At 54.4% G+C, this 23,769-nt stretch overlaps 1 protein-coding gene across 1 annotated transcript in view; it reads right to left on the bottom strand.

Moving 5' to 3' along the window:
* Nucleotides 1–16,918, bottom strand: part of PDE2A (phosphodiesterase 2A) — a 361,885-nt gene extending 344,967 nt beyond the window's left edge. The window contains exon 1 of the mRNA XM_073333785.1: nucleotides 16,619–16,918. Coding sequence (XP_073189886.1) covers nucleotides 16,619–16,686 — 68 coding nt within the window. The 5' untranslated portion in view covers nucleotides 16,687–16,918. The remainder of the gene's footprint in view (nucleotides 1–16,618) is intronic.
* Nucleotides 16,919–23,769: the final 6,851 nt, after the last annotated feature.

The raw sequence follows: 23,769 nt of genomic DNA, 5'->3' as shown, positions 1-23,769 counted from the left end.
AAGTAACCAGTGCCCCACGCTGCAGAGGAAGGCGAAAAACCCCCAGGGCCTCTTCCAATCTGCCCTGGAGGAAAATTCCTTTCTGACCCCAAATATGGCGACCAGCTAAACCCTGAGCATGTGGACAAGACTCACCAGCCAGACACCCAAGAAAGAATTATCTGTAATAACTCAGATCCCACCCCATCTAACATCCCATCACAGGCCATTGGGTATATCTACTGCTAATAGTTGAAGATCAATTAATTTCCAAAATTAGGCTATCCCATCATATCATCCCTTCCATAAACTTATCAAGCTTAGTCTTGAAGCCAGATAGGTCTTTTGCCCCCACTGCTCCCCTTGGGAGGCTGTTCCAGAACTTCACTCCTCAGATGGTTGGAAACCTTTACCTAATTTCAAGTCTAAACTTCCTGATGGCCAGTTCATATCCATTTGTTCTTATGTCCACATTGGTACTGAGCTTAAATCATTCCTCTCCCTCCCTGGTATTTTTCCCCTCTGATATATTTATAAAGAGCAATCATATATCCCCTCGACCTTCTTTTGGTTAGGCTAAACAAGCCAAGCTCCTTGAGTCTCCTTTCATAAGACAGGTTTTCCATTCCTCGGATCATCCTAGTAGCCCTTCTCTGTACCTGTTCCAGTTTGAATTCATCCTTCTTAAACATGGGAGACCAGAACTGCACACAGTATTCCGGGTGAGGTGTCACCAGTGCCTTGTATAATGGTACTAACACCTCCTTAGCTCTACTGGAAATATATCGCCTGACGCATCCCAGGACCGCATTAGCTTTTGTCACGGCCATATCACATTGGCGGCTCATAGTCATCCTGTGATCAACCAATACTCTGAGGTCTTTCTCCTCTGTTACTTCCAACTGATGAGTCCCCAATTTATAACCAAAATTCTTGTTATTAATCTCTACATGCATGACCTTGCACTTTTCACTCTTCAATTTCATCCTATTGCTATTACTCCAGTTTACAAGGTCATCCCGATCTTCCTGTCGGATATCCCGGTCCCCCTCTCTATTGGCAATACCTCCCAGCTTCGTGTCATCTGCAAACTTTATTAACACACTCCCACTTTTTGTGCCAAGGTCAGTAATAAAAAGGTTAAATAAGATTGGTCCCCAAACCGATCCCTGAGGAACTCCACTAGTAACCTCCTTCCAGCCTGACAGTGAGTAGATGCTCATTGCAGTCTGGAAAAGCCTCGTGCTTTAGGGTATGCGCCAAATTCAAGAGGTTAGGAAAGAGACGACCCAAGGGTCAGTTATTCCATCACTGCTTGTCACAGGGGTTCTTGCATTATAGAACCATAGAAATGTCAGGCTGGAGGGACCTCGAGAGGTCGCCAAATCCAGCCTTCTGCGCTGAGGCAGGGACAAGTACACCTAGACCAGCCCTGACAGAGGTTTGTCCAGCCTGGTCTTAAAACCTCCACAACCTCCCTCGGAAGTAGGGTTGCCAATTTTGGTTGGATGTATTCCTGGTTGGATGCCAGTTCCTGGTTGGACGCCTGGTTGTATTTCTGGTTGGATGCCAATTTTGGTTGGATGCACTCGCATGACATAATCTTTAATTACAGGTCACTCTTTAATTCCTGGAGACTCCAGGACAATCCTGGAGGTTTGGCAACCCTACTTGGAAGCCGATTGCCGAGCTTAATTGCCCTGAGAGTTACAAAGTTTTTCCTAATGGCTAACCTAAATCTCCCTTGCTGCAAATTAAGCCCATTACTGCTTGTCATCTGTGATGGGGTGTACAAACCCCGCACCAAGAAACCAGGGCTTAAGGGCTCATTTTGGGCTCTGCCAGCCCTGCGCCACCACACCTGCAGCAAATGCTCCATCTGCTGGAGGAATTAAAAGGCAGTGAATTAGCTCAGTTGGCACTTGGTGCTGAAGGTGAGCAGCCCACAGCTCCAGCAGAGCAGAGTGAAACCTAACGGCTCTGATGCAGCTGCCCAAAGGGGCCCTCCGTGAAGAAAGGGAGGACCCTCCGCAGAGAGGGAAGTATCCTGTGGCCCTGGACAGTGGCGAATCCCTCTTGCTTCCTTGGGATTTGGATTTTTCCATCAGGTGAAGGCTTTGGACTGAGGTGACCTCAGAGGAGGAGATGAGAAGAAGAGGCCCAGGGAGGACAGCCTTAAGTAGTCTTGGTTGCCAGGTTACTGGTAGCCCAAAGGGCCCTGGGTCGGAGCCCGGTAGAGTGGGAGGGCCAGGGCTCCCCTCCCCACAACCCACCTGGCAGTCTGGCATTGTGACCGTGACCACTAGGCCACGCTTCCCAACCAGAACCTGAGCGGAGACCATACACCATCCCTTCAGTGGACATGGAGAACAATTGATCATCATCCTCTTTATAAAAGTCCTTAATGGATTTGAAGCATCGCACCCCGAACTGGATGCAGTACTCCAGCTGAGACCTCACCAGTGCCTAGCAGAGCGGGACAATTACCTCCAATGTCTTACATATGATACTCCTGTGAGTACATGCCAGAATGATATCAGTCTTTTTAACAACCGCATCATCTTGTTGACTTATGTTCAATTTGTGATCCACTCTAACCCCCAGATCCTTCTCTGCAGCACTCCCACCTGGCCAGTTATCCCCCATTGTGTCCTTATGCTTTTGATTTTTTTCCATCCTAATGTAGTACTTTGCACTTGTCTTTATTGAATTTCGTCTTGCTGATTTCAGACCAATGCTCCAATTTGCCACCACACACCCAGGTATAATTAGTGCCACTTAACCCAAAGCGTTGCCTTTAGTCTTATGATCGGGGGCCAGGTACGCTGACACAAAGCAGCAGTTACTGGCAGTGGTGGGATGGGGTGGGGGAGAGGATGTGGGGTGGAAATGCAGCTAGTGTGATCAAACAATATCATGGAAGCTAATGATACTGAGTCCCTAATTACCCTGTAATTAACGCCGTGTACGGTTCCACTGTAGGAGTCAGACTCAGCACAATAGAAAGAACAAATATGTTTTGAGTTAAAGCAGTGTGTTTGATGCGCCATGATCCAGCCGCTTGACCGTGGCCCATTTCAGAGGAAGTTGGAGCCTAAATACCTTGGAGGACCTGGGCCTGTTTCCTTTTCCTTCTAAGGATCCTTGTCCAGGTGGGCTCTGGAACTTAACAGCACCAAACTGCAGCAAGCATCTGGAATTCGAACCTGGATCTGGATCAAGATTTTCCTAGTGGCACCTATCCTGGATCCCAGCACTCCTGATATGAGCCTAGGTTTATTAGATGCGACAGCCCCTCTTGCCATGGGCTGGTGGTTAAAGCACTAGACTGGACCTCCCCAGAGCTGGGTTCTTCTACCACAGACTCTTTGTGGAATGCTGGGCAAAACACAAAGAGCCAAGTTTTCAAATCCTCAAAGCCCACAACTGGAGCCAGATTTTCAACAGAGCTCGTCTCCCCTTGTGCTGAGCTCTTGTGGAAATCTGGCTGCTTATTTTGGTGCCTAAAAGGGGGGCTGAGCAATTCTGAAAATCCTGGCCTCTAATTATTCTTTGCCTCAGTTTCCCCATCTCCAAAATGGGTGCAATAGCCCTCTCTTACCTCACAGGGGTGTTGGGAGGATAAACCCATGAATCTACATAGTATGCTCAGAGTGCTGGGGGCCACCTTACACTAAAGAGAAATCAGGCCAGCTCCGTGGCACAGGTGACAACCATCAATTTCCCCTGAAGGAGCCAATTAATATGATTCCTCCAGGTCAGGGGCAGAGCCAGGTCAGGCACCCAACTCCCCTGGCTCCCAATCCAAAGTTGGGCACATGGGTGAGATCCGATTATGTGTCCCCAGGTCTTCAAGTTAGCAACAGCAAGGCCCCGTTCTTTAACGGGGAAAGTGTGCATCTCTTGCTGTAGTAGACTGTGAATTGCAGGCGAGGTGCTGAGCAGTTACGAGTTATAGAGAACGGTTCTCTAAGGAGTTCTGCAGGATTTCAGAGCTCATTGTCCAGACCAGGGGTCGGCAACCTATGGCAGGCGTGCCAAACACGGCATGCGAGCCAATTTTTAATGGCACACTGCTGTCTACCGGACCCAGGCAGACACCAGCGTGCCACTAAAAATCCTGCCCGGCCCGCTCTTTTCCGCGCCCGCCCCCCGCCACTGCTCTCTCCTTGCAGGGCAGGCAAGCTTCCCCCTCCCACTGCCTCTTCCCCCAGCGTGCTGGGTTCCTGCCCCTCCTTCTCTCCCTCCCTGCTTCAGCTGAGGGCCCTTGCTACGGAGGGGAGAGGGAAAAGCAGAGCCGCAGCGCGCTCTCTGCTCCGGGGACCTTGGGGAAGGGGGGTGGAATCAGGGCATATCCCCTCCAGCCCCCTGCCGTGAGCCGCTCAGGGCAGGAGGCTGGGAGCACCCCCACGACCCCAGACCACACCCCCAGCCCTCTGCCCTGACCCCTGCACCCCCCTCACACATCCCTGACCCCTGCACCCACACACACACCCGCAGCCCTCTGCCCTGACCCTTACACCCCCCTTGCACACCCCCAGCCCTCTGCCCTGACCCCTGAACCCTCCTTACATACACCCAGCCCTCTGCCCTCATCCCTGCCCCAATCCTGAGCCCCCTCCCTCATTCTAGCTCCTGGCCAAACCCTGCACCCCAATCCCTAGCCTGCTCGTTCACCCCCAGCCCTGTTCTCGGCACACTCCCACCCTCAGCTCAGTGCAGAGAGAGGGGAAGAGAATGGGCTAGAACCAGGGAGAAGGTAGGTACCTACTCTATCTGGACAGGGCAGGGACTCCAGACCAGCAGCTGGCTAAGTGGGGCCGGCACCCGGGACCCTGGCTGGGAGGAGCCAGCGGACGGACCCCCAGACCAACAGTGGGCTGAGCGGCACTGCCGGTCTGGGGTCCCAGCTGCCGGCCCCGCTCAGCCCACTGCCGGTCTGGGGTCCCGGCTGCCGGCCCCGCTCAGCCCGCTGCCGGTCTGGGGTCCCGGCTGCCGGCCCCGCTCAGCCCGCTGCCGGTCTGGGGTCCCGGCTGCCGGCCCCGCTCAGCCCACTGCCAGTCTGGGGTCCCGGCTGCCGGCCCCGCTCAGCCCACTGCCGGTCTGGGGTCCCAGCTGCCGGCCCCGCTCAGCCCACTGCCGGTCTGGGGTCCCGGCTGCCGGCCCCGCTCAGCCTGCTGCCGGTCTGGGGTCCCGGCTGCCGGCCCCGCTCAGCCTGCTGCCGGTCTGGGGTCCTGGCTGCCGGCCCTGCTCAGCCCGCTGCCGGTCTGGGGTCCTGGCTGCCGGCCCCTTGCTAGCCAGGGCCCTGCTCAGCCTGCTGCCAGCCTAGGTGAATGGAACCCCAGGCTGGCCGCGGGCTGAGCAGGCCGGTGTCGTAAGATCAGCATTTTATTTTAATTTTTAAATGAAGCTTCTTAAACATTTTGAAAACCTTGTTTACATACGACAATAGTTTCGTTATATAATATAACGACTTAGAGAGTGAGACCTTCTAAAAAAATGTTAAAATGTATGACTGGCACGCGAAACCTTAAATTAAAGTGAATAAATGAAGACCCGGCTCACCGCTTCTGAAAGGTTGCCGACCCCTGGTCCAGACTCCTCATTTGAAAATAAAATGAGTTAGCGATGTGCACTAAGCAGCCATCTGTCTACAAACCCTAATTATCTTGGGGCTACCCCATGGAGCTTGTTAAATGCACCTGTCAGCCATAGGGGGCCCATCCAACTACCCCCTCGGCTTGGATGACGTTAAAAACTCCTCCTGTGCGATGCTGTTGGGTGATGCTCATGGGATTCGGTGTGGGAGATTTTAATCACCGCGGAGGAGAAACAAGAGCAGAGCGGTCAGAACGCAGCTTGGGGTTTTCGGCCCCCTGTCTGCTCTTGCATCAGATTGAAACTCCTTGTTGCTAGCCTCAAAGCTGTCCAGAACTGTGCCCCCTCCTCTTTCTCCTCTTCTCCCTCCGTCCCCCTCTTCTCCGCTGATACTCCCAGCTTCGTCTGCCTGACCAGCAGCTTTCTCACACAGTCCCCCCCATGCTTCTTCCGCAGGCCCCCCACAATGCCCAGTGCCACTTGCCTGAGCTTGTCCCCACAGCCCCTACCCTGTCCACACTTCAGTCCTCTTAAAGACCATCCTGGCCCTGCTGCCTGCCATGCGTCTCTGTTCCCCATCCCCCAACCTCCGTCTGTGCCTAGATTGGGTGAGCGCCTTGACTCAAGGACCTGACCGTCCCTTCTTGCATCGTTAGCCAGCCGCCGGCACAGGCTGTGTGAGGAAAGACGGCCCAGCGGTTCTTGCTCTAGACTAGGCCTTGGGAGACCTGGCTTCAGTTCCTTGCTGTCCCCTAGACCAGTGCTACTCAAAGTGGTGGTCTGCGGACCGGTGCCGGTCCGCGAGCAATCGGCTGCCGGTCCGCGCGCACATTGGGAAAAAAAATTGCCCATCCCCCACATCAGATAGCTTGAGAAGCACTGCCCTAGACCTCCTGTGTGACCACCTTGCAGGGGTGTTGTCAGGCTAACTACATTAACGATCGGGACACCTCAGTGACGGGGGCCAGAGAAGCACCACAGAGAGGCTCTATTGTATGAAAATGCTGGATACTTGTACTCCAGTCCCTATTAAGCTGACGGCCCATTGTGCTAGGCGCTGCACAAACCGCTTGTGAGGGCCAGTCCCTGCCCCAAAGAGCTGGCAGGCTGAACACACACGACAGAATTGTGATCCCCCTTTCCCTGACGAGGCCCAGAGAGATGAAGTGACTTGCCCAAGGCTGTGCAGAGAACCTGTGGCGAAGGTGGGAGGCCAGCTCTGCAGGCCAGTGCCATCACCCCACCCCCAGCCTGCCTGGGACTTCCTACGTTTCTCAGATGACTATGACTCTATCTCCCTCGGGTGGCTGGTCTGCAAAGAAGATACAAACCTAATGCTACTGTCAGTACCACTGTCCATCCATGTACTGAAGCTGAAGGCTCTGGGTTTTAACCGCCCTGCCAGCACCTCGATAGATATCACACAGCCATCAGAGGGACAGAGTACATGGGCAAACAATTCACGGGCAGTGCTGAGCAGACAGCAGCAGCGCCCTGGGACATTTGGACTATGTCCTCCCATTCTCTAAGCAAAGGAGAGGTGGAGTATGGGTCTGATCTTGAAAGGTCCCTCAGCTCCCACTGAAGAGGACGTAAATGAAAGGGCACTCAGCCCCACGGAGGAGGTTCCCATCGCCTGTCGGGGGCCGGCCCTGTGCTGCCCTGTCTCTTATTACAGAGGAGATCGTCTGTCCCACGTCCTCCGTTCCGCACAGCGTTGGTGTACGCTGCCTCCGTCCCTATCCAGCAAAGCACATCCGCGCCGGCCGTTCTGAACTGGGGCCAGTGGACGAGGGCAGCGCACGGGCGGTGACAGTGCCAAGGCACAATGTCTTGCCTAGCATCGCGGGTAATAAAATAATGAGGCGACAAGTCGTCGCTTGGCTTGAAGAAGGAGATGAAAGCCTTTTCTGAAGTCAGCGTCCCCCTTAACTGTTGGATGTGTCCTGCATGCTGCGATTTTTTTATTTGAAGGCTACCTACATCCCCCCCGCCCACGCCTGCTTCTTCCGCTTAAAAGGATACTGCCGCCGTGAGGTTTTCAATAGTGTTTAAAACACGTTCATTGCAGCCACGCAGCAAGACCCGACCCCAGAATCGGTCTGTTTCGTGTATCGGTGGGATACGTATATGGCCTTCACTGGCGCACGGCACCACGGACTCCTTCATGTAATTCCCCCGGGAGTTAAGGAAGGGCTATTATCCCCCGTTGGACAGTTGGGAAACTGAGGCACGGACACTAAGGATTTGTCTACACTGCAGCTGGGGGTATAATTTACAGCTCGGGTACAGGTACCCAGCGCTAGCTCAGATTGAGCGGGCCCACTGATCAAAGCAGGGTAGCCATGTCTGCATGGCCTGTCTGTCCCAGTACACCTCCAGGACGTCAGGCAGGATTGTACCCAGCACCGCTAGCCCATGCTGCTGCACTTTTTAGCACACTAGCTCAATCGGGGCGAGCACAGGTATGTTTAGTAAAGTGGAAATTACAGCCTCAGCGGCTGTGTTTAGACGTCCCTGGAATGATTTGTCCAAAGTCTGGGGGATCAAATCCCGGCCACCCAAATCCTCAGCTACCACCCTGCCCATGACAGCTTCCCTCCTGTCTAGTCCTGTTTCTGTTCAGAGGGCTTGAGCAGGGTGGGTGCTCTGCAGGGGGTGAATTTTACCCCTATTTATGGAGAGGGGCAAGCCCAACTGCTCTGGATCCCCAGAGGGGGTCTGTAACAGAGCCAGGAATTAAATCCAGCTCTCCTACAACCCAGTCCAGAGCCTGGACCATACCACCAGCTCCCTTTTAGTTGTCAGTCTTGTGGGTCCCCCGAATCCATCTCCCCACCTGTGCCACCCGCCTGCGTCCATCGCTAGTGCTCCGGCGACTAGAAAATGTAATTCTGTGACAAGCCCCATGACTAATCCCATGTGAGCAGTTTGTTTGCAACTGGCCTCATTTCCTTGATCTAATCCTTGCGTTTCTCTTGCCTTGGGCCCGTGCCGGCAAAAGTGCTGCTGTGTTGTTGTTTAAATTAAACGTGTCAGACTCCATGGGGTCTGTGGTTCTGATAACCATCTACATGGAGGCAGAAGGAGGGAGGCAGACGCAAGGAGGAAGGGGGATTGCTCTTGGCTGGTAAAGGGGTGTAGCTCAGCGTGCTGCCTGAATGAAACGAGGCCACAGAGAGCTTGGCTAGAGAGCTGACCCTGACCCATAGGTCTGAATGCAAGCAGCCCAGAAGGTGGGGAAAACTTTGGCTTTAGGTTTAGATCTAGCTCTTGATTCAGACTTCACAGCTCAGGTCTATTTCTGTAAAGGAAGCATTTCCTAATGGCGAGATCTGTTAACTAAGGACTTTCTATGCTGTGTTCCAGACGTCTAATAAACCCTCCTGCTTTTCCACCGCGAGCTCAGAGTCACTCCAGATTAAGGAAGGTAGGGGTGCATTGCTCCCTTTGGAGTCTCCCTCAGGTGTCCAATCCAGGTGCACTCGCTGCAGGGAGCTCACGGGGTGAAGCAAGGGTGCTGAAGGCTCTGAGGGTCAGTCCCAGGAGGCGGTGAAGCCAAGGGGCTCATCCCAGTGAGAATGTGACCCTAAGGAGGCTGACACACTGAAGGGCTCCTCCCAGGCCCTGTTCCTGAGCCGTTCAAGAGCACCAGACCCGTGGCTCCAAGACATGCCACCAATCGGATGATGGCTTATATGCTGAAGCATCAAGGTTTCTCTCCCTTCTAGCTATTTTGTAAACCTTGCTAACATAGCTATGGATGTTCGGATTACCCATACAAACGCCTTTTTTCTTTTTTTGACTCCTGCTAAGCTCTGGGCCTCGGTGATATCTTGTGGCTGTGAGTTCCATGGGATGATTAGGTGTTCTGTATATTTCCTTCACTCCATCTGAAGCAGTGGTGTAGTCCTAAACTGCAGCGTCTCCCTGCCAGTCTGGCCCTGTAGCCCCGCCCGCATGTTGCTTTCTAGCCACAGCCCCCACACTGCTTTAACCCCACCCCCACGCTGCCGGGGGTGGGGCACTGAGGTGTAGAGGAGCCGGAACAGCACTGATTTTAAGAGGAATACTGGGATCCAAATCAGGTGTGTAGGCCAACCCCTTAAAGCACTCTCTGCATGTACAGTGTAGGCTGAATGGATCGTGCACTAGACTGGGACTCAGGAGACCTGGGGTCTATTCCTGCCTTGGCCACTAGCTGCTCAGTGAGCTAAGGCACCTCTCTGTGCCTCAGTTTCCCCATCTGAAAAATGGGGCTAATGAGGCAAACTTCCTTTGTAAAGCACTTTGAGATCTCTGGATGAAAAGTGCTATATAAGACCTCGATATAATTATAGCTGCTGTTACCTCCCAGATCGGCACTGGAAAGTCGTCGCATGGCCAGAGCCACATTCAGCCTTGGGAGAAGTAAGTGCAGCTGGATTTGGCCCGTGGCTTATAACAGCGCAAGAAAAATAAAACTCTTAAGCAGTCTTAGCATTTCAACTGCTCATTATAAATAACTCCTCAGTGTCTTCTGAGTCACCCAGCTGAAAAGTGCAAGCTAATAACTAACTCTAAGGGTTGCTGATGATAGGCTGCAGAGTACTTCCTTGCTGAGGCTTCAAGTTGAGTCATAGTGAGAAAGTGTGTGACACAGTGAAGCCGGCCTAATCCCTAGTGTCGACACTGCTAGATCAACAGAAGAACCCCTTCTGTCGCTACAGTGAGTGCTGTGGTTTCGAGTGGAGACAAGACCATAATAAGACAGTCCCTGCCCCAAGGAGCTTACAGTCTGATTAGACAAGTCAAAGGGGAAACTGAGGCACGTAGCGGGGCAGTGCTTTGCTCAAGGTCACCCACCAGGTCGGAGCAAAAGACAGAACCCTAGGCTGGTGTTTGTTATCGTGTATTTAGGATGCGATACCACAATGGCAATATAAGAATCTAGACAGGTAGAAATGGACGGCACTGGAAAGCTGAGATCCACCGTGGCATGAATTATTTCTCTCTTCATATTCATTCTGTGCTTTGTCCCATAGCCATATGGAATGTGTTTGAAACTGTTCATAAAGAAGCTGGCGTTTTGGTGAGAGGTGAGGTATGAAATTACTGCGACGTTTTAGCATAGAGCCACATCAGCCTGGGAACATGCATAAGTCGCTGTGGCTCTGATCTTTTTCCAGAGCTGTCCTTACCTCCTATTTCTCAGTCATGGGTTCACAGTCAGAACTAGACGGGTGTGTCGGAGGATACATGTTACTCAATTTAATTTACACCCACTAGCCTTAGTTGCCTGCAGGTCTCCCGCTTCCTAGGCTGGCGCCCTACCCTGCCTCCCATAACTGGGCTGTGCGCGTGTGTCCTTTATCCAGGGAATGCAGGGAGAGGGGCCCCACACTGTTTAAACCTGAGCTCAAGGGGCAAAATTCTGGATCTGGATTTTGAAGACCCCAAAGCACCTAGGTCCAGGTTTTGGTTCAGCCTGTTCTAAATTAGGGGGCTGTTGCCTGGAATGAGATCAAAGAACACCCCCAAATTTAAGAGGCTAGGGGGCTGTCCAGATCCATTCCTATTGCAAAGGTCTTTTCCATCCCTGATTCTCACAGAACTCGTATCCTGTGATCCGATGCACACTGTCCGGTGTTTTGTCTGGTCTCTCTTTAAGTAGCCCAGTCCCTGCTTCGCTTGGGCTAACGGACACACTTCTCTTCGTTTGCTGATGTAGCTACATCAGCAGTCACAGCCCTGGTGAGGAAAGTGATTTACTGAGCTCCCTCCCTGTTTCAGATGAGCAGCCCCATCCATTAAGTAACACAGCTCAGCGCTTTGCAGGGCAGGACGGCATGGCTAGAGTGTCCCAGGACAGCTTCCTCCACACTCCAGCGTGTCCATGTTTCTGGCTAACGACCAGCTCAGCTATCAGGAAGCCACGTGGGAGCTGGGAAAGAGGCAGGCAGCAATCTAGCAGCAGTGAAAGAGCGAGAGTAGAGGGGAGAGACTGGCTTGAGAAACCTTAGCTATTCCTGGAAATGCATTTAGATCATTCATTGCTTCCCAGGAAAAAAATCCCCTTGGTGGTTTGGCCTCCCAAGCCACACGCTCACAAAACAATTCCCAGCAAAAGTCAACAGCAAGATTTGAAACCTGGGCACTCAGCACTGCCCTCCACCACTTGAGCTAAAGGAGCAGCTCCGTCAGCAACCAGCAGTAGTAGGTTGTTGTTCTCTTATGGAACAGCAATTAGCTGGGGAACGTGACACGCACTTTGCATTCATGTTATGTTTACACTATGGATGCTGCCCTGTGCTGGGAAGGAGGCAGCCACATCATTTCCTACCACCTCATCTAGGAACAGAGTCATTTTTGGCTCAGGTGGTAAAGCTCCCCTCCCTGTTTGAGTGCTGGCTGCAGGATGTAGTCATGACCAGTGGAGCAGAGCCCATACTAACTGACAGCATCTGCTGCAGTGTCTGGCCAGCAGCCGGCAGACACAATGGGATTAATTCCTTTAACATCCTACATTTGATTATTCTTCTGATTATTTGTTATTTGCAAGGCGCCAACAATGTGCTCAGGGTTGTACAGGAGACATAAGTGATTCCACATACCTAGCTGGATCCCTGTATCTAATACTGAAGGATCTGAGAAATGACCTAGTGTGGCTTTCCTAGGCATCAGAGACTTTACAGTTGGTGCATCCAGGGCTGGAAGCAAACACAGTGTCTTTCACTGGAAAGATGGACAGCTCCCTTTTCCAATGGTATCAGCTCTCATTCCTAGCCCCGCAGGGTGGTGACAAATCAGAAGAGGCCTTTAGCAGCCAGCATCATTTAGAATACCCCTGAGGCTGCTCTAGGTAACACCAGAAGCTGGATCATCCCTCGGCAGCCCTGGGGATTGAGAAGTGGGTGACAGTAGGCTTTGGAGCACTGGCCTGGTTGAACATCTGTCCCTCAGTTTGCTGATTCCCATCTTTCAGCTGAAGCAAACAGCACAAAATGCACAAACAAACAGGCAGCACTAAATTGTGCAAAATGCCCCGCTGGGCCTATCCTGCGAGGGCCTCAGAATGGAAGTTGATTTGGGATGTCTCTCCCAGTGCAGGATGGAGGACAGCTCTGCTCCAGATCCCCCTCGGGAAGTGCAAGGCTGGCATTCAATGAGCAACGCCTTACACCCCAGCTAAAGTGTGAAACCGGGTGACCCAATCTGGTTGGAGCTCTCTGCCGCGTGCTCAGCCCTACGTTAGTTGGCAGGCTCCGCTGACTTCAAAGGCTGCCTGGATAATAACGCACCGTGCGGCGTCCTGCTCGCTCATTCCGCCAGGGCTGGAAAGGGTCGCCCAGAGGAAAGGGGGGCTGGTTCAGTTCCAGGAAACGCTGGCCTTCAGCAGGTTTGCACTCAAGGCTTATTGAAAACCCCGCTGCGACACGGAGCACATGTGCCGATCACGCTGCAGTGGAGGGGTTCTCAACCTTTTCCCTTCTGAGCCCCCGCCGCCCGCTATAAAAACTCCCTGGCCCACCTGTGTCACAACAATGGTTTTCTGCAGATAAAAGCCAGGGCCAACGTTAGGGGGGCAGCAAGCAGGGCAACTGCCTGGGGGCCCACGCCACAGGGGGCCTCCACGAAGCTACATTGCTCAGGCTTCAGCTTCAGCCCCGGGTGGCGGAGGTTGGAGACCTTGCCTTGAGCAAGTCACTTAGCCCTATAAACTGAAGCAAAGAAGTCATGTTGAGCTGAGCCCCCATGTGACTGCTTTGAGGGAGCTGATGTCTCCAGTCCTTCCTCACGATCTTCCCCAGCCAGGGAGGACACCAGGCTAACACCTCAGGTTAATCTTAATACTAGCCCTGTACCTGTCTGCCTATGGCAGCTGCTCCTCAACCCAGCCCTGTTTTACTAATGATTGTTAATACATGGAAGCCTCCTTTTTTCTCGCCCCCCCTCCGGCCCCCGTTTCTTTGCCCAGCATCGGCTCCATCATATTGGCCTTGTCTGTGGGACCCCGTCCGCCAGCACTAACAACCCTTCCATAGCACCCTCCAGGTAAGGGATTCAAGGTTTTGTGATCATTTTGGCTGGCATGACTTGCCCACGGCCAGAGCCAGGAGCCCTGACTTCTAGGTCTGGGCTCTAAGCCCTCTGTCGGGCAGCATATCATGCCACTGAGGTGCCCCCGCGAGGCCTGGTGGCATCACATGATCCAGCACCCACCCAGAAGCTGCACCTGCGGTTGTAGTGTAGGGAGAAGGCACTAGACAGGAGATGTGAGTTCTAGTCCCAGCTCTGCCACTGACCTGCCGGGCAACCGTGGGCAGGGCACTTCATCTCCCCGTGCCTCAGTTTCCCCATCGGTAGCATGGGGGTGCTGACACTTGCCTCTCTCTCTGATGCTCTTTGAGATCTATGGACAGGTTGCTCCTGCCCTGCAGGGGGAGAAGAGGGCTCTTAGAGTGCAGGGATCAGGAGGAAAGCATCAGCTTTTGAGCTACTCATCCGTGGCCCAGTGCAACTATGGAGTTGGAGTGGGTGTGCTTGGCACCATTGCCTGTCCATGTGGAAGAAGAGTCAGTCCCATGCACGGAACGGCTACTGCGCTGACAGACCTGTGTCCAACAGCTCCTGGGAAGAGGGCTGGCTGTGGGTCGGACAGGCCCAGCCGGGGAGCTCACAGGAGAGGCAGGACAAATCCAAGCAACACTGGTACTCCGAGAGGGGTGCTCCCAGCACTCCATCCGCTATCCGTGCCCATCTCCCCGTGTTCTGCCAGAAAGGGAGTGATCAGGATCCCATCCTCGCTCTGCCCAGAATGGGGTGGACCAGCTGGGCACAGAGCAAGCCCCCTGCTCTCTCCTAGTGGGAGAGCTTCGCTGCTGGCCACAGCAGGCAGCTCACGAGCCATCCGCCAGATGGAGCCAGGGAGCTCGCCAGCTGGGAAGCAGCTGCACATGGATCTTCCCCCCCCCCCCCCCCACCGCTGCTGCTGCAGACTCCTCGCCTCCCCGCTTCCAGCTGGGCTGGACTTGCTGCAACTGAAGCTGGTGCCCACTGCAAATGACAGCACAGGGTCTGCCTGCTGCCCACCGCAGCGGAGCTGGAGGGCGCTGGGGAAAGGAAGAGGGCAGCCTCTTTGTATGCCCCCCCTTATTAAAGCCGCTCGGGTCCCACAGCTCCCCAGGCACTGCTCCAAGAGCCAGGCTGGCTGGGAGCAGCACCCCGCTGTTGCTGCTGCTTGCTTTCAGATGCAAATCAGCTCTTGGGTAAAAGGGGAGCTGTGGCTTCTTGCAACACGCGGCAGTTTCACTTCTCAGTTTCCCCTCGCTTGCGACAGCGGTGAGACCTAGCAACACCGGGGCACGCTCGTGGGTGGGCACGAAAGATGTCAGCAACCAGAGGATCAGGGGACCGGCTGGACAAACGACTCCCCCCGGGGGGAAATAATTACTCTGCCTGGCACCAGAGCCAGCAGGTTTAAAACAATGGCTAAGGCGAGTGGCGCTGTACAGAGGGCAACCCACTCGGCGGGGGGCTGGCCAAAGGGATTCCATTCGGGCTCCTCGGAGAGGCAGAGGAGGGAGATGTTTGGGGCGACCTCTTCTAATAACAAGCCGGTCTTGAGCGGGCCTCGCTGCATGGGCTGAGATTGTTCAGCCATTGTCTGAACACGGGTGACTTACCCGGGCAAACAAAGAAACCCACACAAAGCAGTGTCCCTGCTGAGCGCACGGTGCCCTCCCCTTGGCACCATGCGGGACGCTCGCTGCCTTCTCCTGGCAGACTGCCACGGAGAGACAGCCCGAGGATCCAGCAGGCCCTCCATTGACCCTGACCCAGCCATGGCAGGGTGAAACAGACAGCGAGCAATTTAAAACTCCAGCCTCCTCCCTGGCTGCACAGGAGCGGCTTTGCAAACAGCGGGGAGACGGATCAGCATTCGCGTCCCACTCCCCGTCAGTGCCCAGCCCAGGCCAAGGAAGCTAACGATCCAACCCGTGGACCAAATTCGGTGATGAATCCTGCTCACGTGCTACCTGAGGCAAGTTGCACAGATGCTAAGAAGGCTGCCAACAGTTCGGATACGACTGACCGTGCCTGCCTCGGAGCCATCCCTCTGGGAAACGCTCCACACACCCGGCCAAGTGCCCCCCTAGGGTTTCTCGGGGGGAGTCACAGGAGGGGTAAATCAAATCCAGATGCAGAACTCAGCCCCTCCCAGGAAGGGAGCTGCCAGGTACAACAGTACCGGTGTCAGCATTCCTATAGCGTGGAAATGACAGTGTTTCCCACGTCAGTGGTACACTGAGAGTTGTAGTTGCCAGTGCAAAGTCTACACACACACACACACACACACACACACAGCCCTTTACAAAATGAGTCCAACATTTCTCTAGCTGCTCCCTGGGAAACGGCTCATGCATGTGCCCGCACAGGGCTGCACTAACCTGGCTTCCACGCCACGTCCATGCCATCCCTTCCCTCCTTCCACACAGGGGGGATTTGCAAAGGGCGAGACTAAAGCAACTGAAGGGAAACTGAGGCAGCAGGCAACCAGGGGGCATCTCGCCCTGCTGCGCTCCCAGCTGTTGTTTGAAGGGCTGAGCGAGGCGCCCGGAAAGCAAGCCCCCTGGATCTGCTCCATCCCACGTCCCCACCCGGTCCGTGTGGCATGGAGGGACATGTCAGAGGGCAGTGCCCACTGTGGAAATACCAAGCCCTGGCTCCCGCAACCCCATGCCCGGCAGGCAGCAGCAACCGCTCCAGCTAGGGCAGGTGTCCGGAGCAAGGGGTGGGCGGGGGCTGGCCAGACCCCCAGGGGAGCCGGCCCCAGTCGCTGGGTCTCTCTTCTTTATTTCTTACCCTCTCTCCCGGCTCTGAGACAGGAAGAACTTTTTCCTCCCTCCCGCTCGGTTTCATTCTCTCGGCTCCGTTCGCGGGCTCCTCTCCCCTTCCATCACTCGTCCTTTCCTCGCTTTCCCCTCTTCCCTCTGAACCCCCCCCCCCGGCCCCAGCCAGCGCCCCCCGGGCTAGAACCCCCGGCGCGCCGGGCACTCACATGTCAGACGCGGCCGGCTGGTAGGGCTGGCTCCGGCAGAGGATGGAGTGGCCGCAAGCTTGGCCCATCGCTCCTCATCCTCTCGCCAGCCCGGCCAGGAGGAGGAGGCGAGGGCTGAGGATGCTGCTGGCCAGAGGTCCCGGCGCCCTTCTCTCTCCCGGCTCGCCTCGGCGGCGGAGGCTCCCGGAGCTGGCTCGGGGGCGGGTGTCTGAGGACGGGAGCCGTCACCGATCCCAATGCAGCTCGCTGGAGCATGCAGGGTGGGCGGGTGCAGCGAGGGAGCATGTGTGAGCGAGCGAGAGGGAAACACCCGCCCGGGCTGCCCCGCGGCGGAGCCGCTCCGCGCCCGCGGCCCCTGCAGCGCCCGAGGAGGGGGCTGGAGCCAGGGGCGGGTCCCGGCGGACGGGGCCGGCCGGGGGCGGAGGGGGCCGGGCTCTCCGCGGGGAGGGCCAAGGGCCAGCGCCTCGGCTGGGGTGGAGTTTGCTGATTGCAGCGGGGTTGGGGGATCGCCGGCCCGGCGTGGGGATGGGGGAGAAGCCTTTGTTCAACTCGGACTAACTCCGGCCACCCCGGGCAGCAGCGTGTGTGTGTGTGTGTGTGTGTGTGTGTGTGTGTGTGTGTGTGAAATCTACACACGCTGGGCCAGATCCTCAGCTGGTGTCAAGGGGTGTGTGTGTGTGTGTGTGAAATCTACACACGCTGGGCCAGATCCTCAGCTGGTGTCAATCAGTGTGTGTGTGTGTGTGAAATCTACACACGCTGGGCCAGATCCTCAGCTGGTGTCAATCAGTGTGTGTGTGTGTGTGTGTGAAATCTACACACGCTGGGCCAGATCCTCAGCTGGTGTCAAGGGGTGTGTGTGTGTGTGTGTGAAATCTACACACGCTGGGCCAGATCCTCAGCTGGTGTCAAGGGGTGTGTGTGTGTGTGAAATCTACACACGCTGGGCCAGATCCTCAGCTGGTGTCAAGGGGTGTGTGTGTGTGTGTGTGAAATCTACACACGCTGGGCCAGATCCTCAGCTGGTGTCAAGGGGTGTGTGTGTGTGTGAAATCTACACACGCTGGGCCAGATCCTCAGCTGGTGTCAAGGGGTGTGTGTGTGTGTGTGTGAAATCTACACACGCTGGGCCAGATCCTCAGCTGGTGTCAATCAGTGTGTGTGTGTGTGAAATCTACACACGCTGGGCCAGATCCTCAGCTGGTGTCAATCAGTGTGTGTGTGTGTGTGTGAAATCTACACACGCTGGGCCAGATCCTCAGCTGGTGTCAAGGGGTGTGTGTGTGTGTGTGAAATCTACACACGCTGGGCCAGATCCTCAGCTGGTGTCAAGGGGTGTGTGTGTGTGTGTGTGAAATCTACACACGCTGGGCCAGATCCTCAGCTGGTGTCAATCAGTGTGTGTGTGTGTGTGAAATCTACACACGCTGGGCCAGATCCTCAGCTGGTGTCAATCAGTGTGTGTGTGTGTGTGTGAAATCTACACACGCTGGGCCAGATCCTCAGCTGGTGTCAATCAGTGTGTGTGTGAAATCTACACACGCTGGGCCAGATCCTCAGCTGGTGTCAATCAGTGTGTGTGTGTGTGTGTGAAATCTACACACGCTGGGCCAGATCCTCAGCTGGTGTCAATCTGTGTGTGTGTGTGTGTGTGTGAAATCTACACACGCTGGGCCAGATCCTCAGCTGGTGTCAATCAGTGTGTGTGTGTGTGTGTGTGAAATCTACACACGCTGGGCCAGATCCTCAGCTGGTGTCAATCAGTGTGTGTGTGTGTGTGTGAAATCTACACACGCTGGGCCAGATCCTCAGCTGGTGTCAAGGGGTGTGTGTGTGTGTGTGAAATCTACACACGCTGGGCCAGATCCTCAGCTGGTGTCAAGGGGTGTGTGTGTGTGTGAAATCTACACACGCTGGGCCAGATCCTCAGCTGGTGTCAATCAGTGTGTGTGTGTGTGTGAAATCTACACACGCTGGGCCAGATCCTCAGGTGATGTCAAGGGCTGTGTGTGTGTGTGAAATCTACACACGCTGGGCCAGATCCTCAGGTGATGTCAAGGGGTGTGTGTGTGTGAAATCTACACACGCTGGGCCAGATCCTCAGCAGGTGTCAATCAGTGTGTGTGTGTGTGTGTGATATCTACACACGCTGGGCCAGATCCTCAGCAGGTGTTAATCAGTGTGTGTGTGTGTGTGTGTGTGTGAAATCTACACACGCTGGGCCAGATCCTCAGCTGGTGTCAAGGGGTGTGTGTGTGTGAAATCTACACACGCTGGACCAGATCCTCAGCAGGTGTCAATCAGTGTGTGTGTGTGTGTGTGTGAAATCTACACACGCTGGGCCAGATCCTCAGCTGGTGTCAGTCAGGGGAGGGTGTGTCTGGGTGTGAAATCTACACACACGCTGGGCCAGACCCTCCGCTGGTGTCAAGGGGTGTGTGTGTGTGAAATCTACACATGCTGGCCCAGATCCTCGGCTGGTGTCAGGCAGGGGAGGGTGTGCTGTTGTAATCAGCCTCGCTCCCGTGACTCCAGCAAAGATCTATTTGACACCAGGGGAGCAACACTGATTGACACCCACTGGGAATCTGGCCTGACAGCTCCCAATGTGCAGTGACTGCACTCCAGCCTTGGCGAGTCCCCTGTCTCTTCTCCACTCGCCTGGTTATTTCTCAGGGGGTCTCCTCCTCTCCACACACACACACACCCCCGCATCATCTCCCCCTCCTCCTCCTCACCTTCCCATCTCAATTCACCATGGACATTGCCTCCCCGCCCCGTACCCTGCTGCCCCACTGCTCGCTCCCTGGCCTGCTCTGTGTTGGGCCCTGCTCCCTTGCTAATTGCCATCAGGAGCGAGCCTGTCGATACGGGTGCCGTTAGTCTGCTGCTGAAATCGCTCGGACTATTATTAGCCGGGTACATGTTCATAATTTAATTCATGTGGTTTGGGGAGCCTGGCTGCATTGTTACAGCAGGCAGGAAGGAGTTGTGTGTGTAATCCCTGAGCATGCAGTGGGGGGGGCTGGGGACACTGGTGGGCCAGGAGGCCCAAACTGAGCCCGCTTCAGCGTCCTAGGTCACCACCCCAGGTGGAGCTGTACGGAGATCCGCACGGGAGCTGAGCCAGCCTCGAGCCATCTCCCCTGCCTGCCTGGCACATGGTGACTGTCACTGGGCCAAATTAACCCTGCAGGAAACTCCACTGGCTTCCACTGATGGCTTTGTGATCACTGGTCCTGATCGGCTAAGAATAGTGCCCGTCCTGCTAGTTCTGTTCCCCCGTTCCCCCCACACCCTGCTGTTCGTCTCATCCATCTGCCGTGCCTTGTTTTATAGCATCCGTCTACGCTGCAGTCAGAGGTGTGATTGCACCACGTGCTATACACCAGCGAGCTGTGAGTGAGGCCGCCGCAACTGCAAAGCTACCCGGGACCTGGGTGCTCTGGGGCACACAGCGCCGTGAAACCGGCTGTGTCAGAACGGGAAGCAGCCTCTACAGTCAGACCATGAAAGCGGAGAGCGACCCTCCCGGGTTAGCTGCTGGAGGAGACTAACTGTGTCTGCCTGGCCCCTTCGGAGTTCCTGAGATCTTAGTTTCCCAGAGGATCTCCGCAGAGACCGGAGCGAGTGTGTGCAGGTGAGATCTGCCCCTCCTTCACCAGTGCCCAGCCTTGCCAGCGGGCGGACGGGCCGGCTACCTGGGTTCCCCTGGACGAGCCAGCTCTCCGCATCTTGATGATGGCCGTGATCTCGTCCTGCTGTTTCCTCATCTCTTGTTTGTCCACCTGCGAGGGGAGAGAAGGCCAGAGCCATCGAACCCTCCACAGCCCGGCAGCAGAAATGCCAGATGGACAACTTCATGCGGGGCCCAGCTCAGGGTGGGACACAGGCCTCCCGCATCGGTCCCTGGCCCCCTGCCCGTCACTGAGCTGTGCTGGTCTGGAGTCACCCACCTGCCCAGCTCCACCGGCCAAGGAAAGGCACTCAAGCACCTCCGCCGAATGGTGTTGAACTCCTAATAGGCCTTCCCGTGCTTCTCCCCACCTGCTCCGATGTCTTCGAAGTTGCCATGGCTTCATTGCTATTGTTACTCATGCGAGCTAGAGCAAAGCTAGTTTGGGTGTAGCACCTCCGATCACTGTGTAGACATACCCTTAGACTGCAAGCTCTTTGGGGTAGGCCCTGTCATTTACTGTAGTTTTGTACAGCGCCTTGCACAACAGGGCCTCTCCTGACTGGCCTCTGGGCTCTACCATAATCTAAATGTTAAATCACAGTCATAGATGTCAGTAATTTGCCATTGGTAATCTAGGGGATTGTGGACAAGATTCTGCTCCCAGGTAAGACTGGTGAGAATCCAACATAAAATCCACGGGGGCCTGGCCCTTAGCTGAAGTTAACCAGTGCAGCTCTGTGGAGTTACAATGATTTGCCCCGGCTGAGGTTTTTGGCCCGTTGACTTCAGCGGAGTCGCTCCAGGTTTACACCTGTGAAACAGAGACTGGCACCTTTTAATGACTCTGGCGGTGGTTGAAGTCACTCGCTGAGCCTGCTTTTCCTCTCTTTTTCAACGGTTTTTGCTCCTTGGGCCCTGACTCTCAGCACCATGAGAGACCCCTTTACCCTGCTAGAGTGATCACCGCATTTTAGAAATGTAGGACAGGAAGGGACCTTGCGAGGTCATCTAGTCCTGTCCCCTGCACTGAGGCAGCACTAAGTATCATCTAGACCAGTGCTCTTCACTAGTTTTGAAGTGGGGCCACTTTTTGGCCATAAACCTTCCTTGTGAGAGCCACATCAACCCGACACAGACGGCTGAACACTCCGAGTTCTTTGTTGGTTGATATGGTAATATTACCGTTATTGGTAATATTGCTTGGGGTGCAGGAGGGGGTATGGGGTGCTGGCTCTGGGAGGCGGCTCAGGGTTGCGGCAGGGGCTTGGGGTGCAGGAGGGGGTATGGGGTGCTGGCTCTGGAACGGCACTCAAGGCTAGGGCAGGGGCTTGGGGTGCAGGAGGGTTTATGGGGGGCTGGCTCCGGGAGGCTGCAGGTTGCGGGGGTGGAAGAGCTATTCAGAACCTGCCCATTGAAGGGGATGACACTTACTTCTGGCGGCCCTGGCCCCACGCCACTCCTGGAAGGGACCAACGCGACCCTGCAGCCCCTCGGGGGGGCACGTGACTCTGTGCGCTGTTCCCAGCCAATGGGAGCTGTGGGGGCGGTACTTGCAGGCAGGAGCAGTGCACGGAGACCTCTGCTCTCCCTGCTTACCCCCAGGGCCGCAGGGCTGCCCTGGCCGCTTCCGGGAGTGGCGAGGGGCCGGGGCAGGCAGGGAGCCTGCCTTAGCTGCAGCCCCCACCGCCGCCGGAGAGCGCGATCAACAGGGAGTCGCACTTAGGGTCCATGGGAGCCGCCACCAGCTTGCAAGCCTTGCAGTGAAGAACACGGATCTAGACCATCCCTGACAGATGTTTGTGTAACCCAGCGATACTCAGATTGAGCCTCGTGAGCCGCAAGTGGCTCTTTAATGTGTCTCCTGCGGCTCTTTGCAGTACGTGATATTAAAACACTGTGTGATTGTATTATTAACCAAACTAAGTTATTAGCCAATCAGAATGCTCTTACGAGGTTATTAACCAAATGTAGTTGATCAAATAATAATACTTGGTCAGTCATTTTGCTGTGAGAATAATATATATATACATAGTTAATGAAACAAGGAATTCACACGACTGGGACTCTTTTGGGTAATGTTGATCGCTAACTTGGCTCCTGAACTATTGAAGTCTGAGTATCACTGGTCGAATCTGGTCTTAAAAACCTCCAGTGAGGGATATTCCACAACCTCCCTAGGTAATTTGTTCCTGTGCTTAACCACCCTGACATTTAAGACATTTTTCCTCCCTTTCTATAATTTAAGCCCATTGCTTCTTGTCCTGTCCTCAGTGGTGTCAAGGCAGCTCGGTGTAAATGAGAATTGAGAATCTTCGTCTTCTGTGTTGCCACTCTCAGTCAGACTGCTTGTGATGTTATTGACACAAACTGAGACTGTATAGATCACTGTTGCACCCAAGGTCCTCTAGTGGCAAGAAATCTTGTATAAAGGGGGTCAAATAAGGTGTCTAAGACAAGGTTATGTTTGCTTGTTATGCTTATGCGATCTGGATGCATGTATCATTTTTGTATTTAAAGTTATAAGTATTGGCTCTATCCTGTCTGTAGTACAAACTTGTGCTGTGCTTCTGGGTGACACCCCTGACAATGTGGCATCAGCTCTGCCTAGGCTGCTTGATGGCCCATTAAGGACCATCAGCGATACAACTGACCCACTGAGAGAAGACAGACACGCCTTGGGACTCAGCAAGACGTGCAGGGACCTGCCTATGGACAGAACTTTAAGGTTTTTCCATGCCATGGGATGGACAGCTTGTCCTTGGGACAAGGAAAGCAGAGGCCACATGGCAAGACACTATAAAAGACTGCTGCATCTCCTCCCTCTTGTCTTCAGTCCTGCTTCTTGCCTCTGGAGGAACCTTGCTGCAAACTGAAGCTCTGAACAAAGGACTGAATGACCCATCCCAGCTGTGGATGGACTCCAGAGTCTTGATTTGAACCTGCAGTCTATTCCATCACTGCTACAAGCCTGAACCAAGAACTTTGCCATTCTCTACGCAAAAGAATAAATGGACACAAATCTGACATCAGGAATCATAACATTCAAAAACCAGTAGGAGAACACTTCAATCTCTCTGGTCACTGAATAACAGACCTCAAAGTGGCAATTCTTCAACAAAAAAACTTCAAAAACAGACTCCAATGTGAAGATGCAGAACTGGAATTAATTTGCAAACTAGATACCATCCGATTAGGCCTGAATAGAGACTGGGAGTGGTGGAGTCATTACAAAACCTAAACTTAATTTCCCCAATACTAATTTCTCCCTACTGTTACTCACATCTTCTTGTCAACTCTCTGTAGTGGGCCACTCTCTTACCACTTCAAAAGTTATTTCTCCTCCCTTGGTATCCTGCTGTTAATTGATTTATCTTGTTAGGCTGACCTCACGCTTGGTAAAGCAACCCACTTCCTTTCATGTATTTATACCTGCTCCTGTATATTTTACTTCATATATCTGATGAAGTGGGTT

The sequence above is a fragment of the Lepidochelys kempii genome, chromosome 1 (genome assembly GCF_965140265.1).
Source record: "Lepidochelys kempii isolate rLepKem1 chromosome 1, rLepKem1.hap2, whole genome shotgun sequence".
NCBI classification, from domain to species: domain Eukaryota; kingdom Metazoa; phylum Chordata; order Testudines; family Cheloniidae; genus Lepidochelys; species Lepidochelys kempii.
Note: the sequence above shows the minus strand (reverse complement) of the source record. Positions and strands in the feature narration are given on the sequence as shown.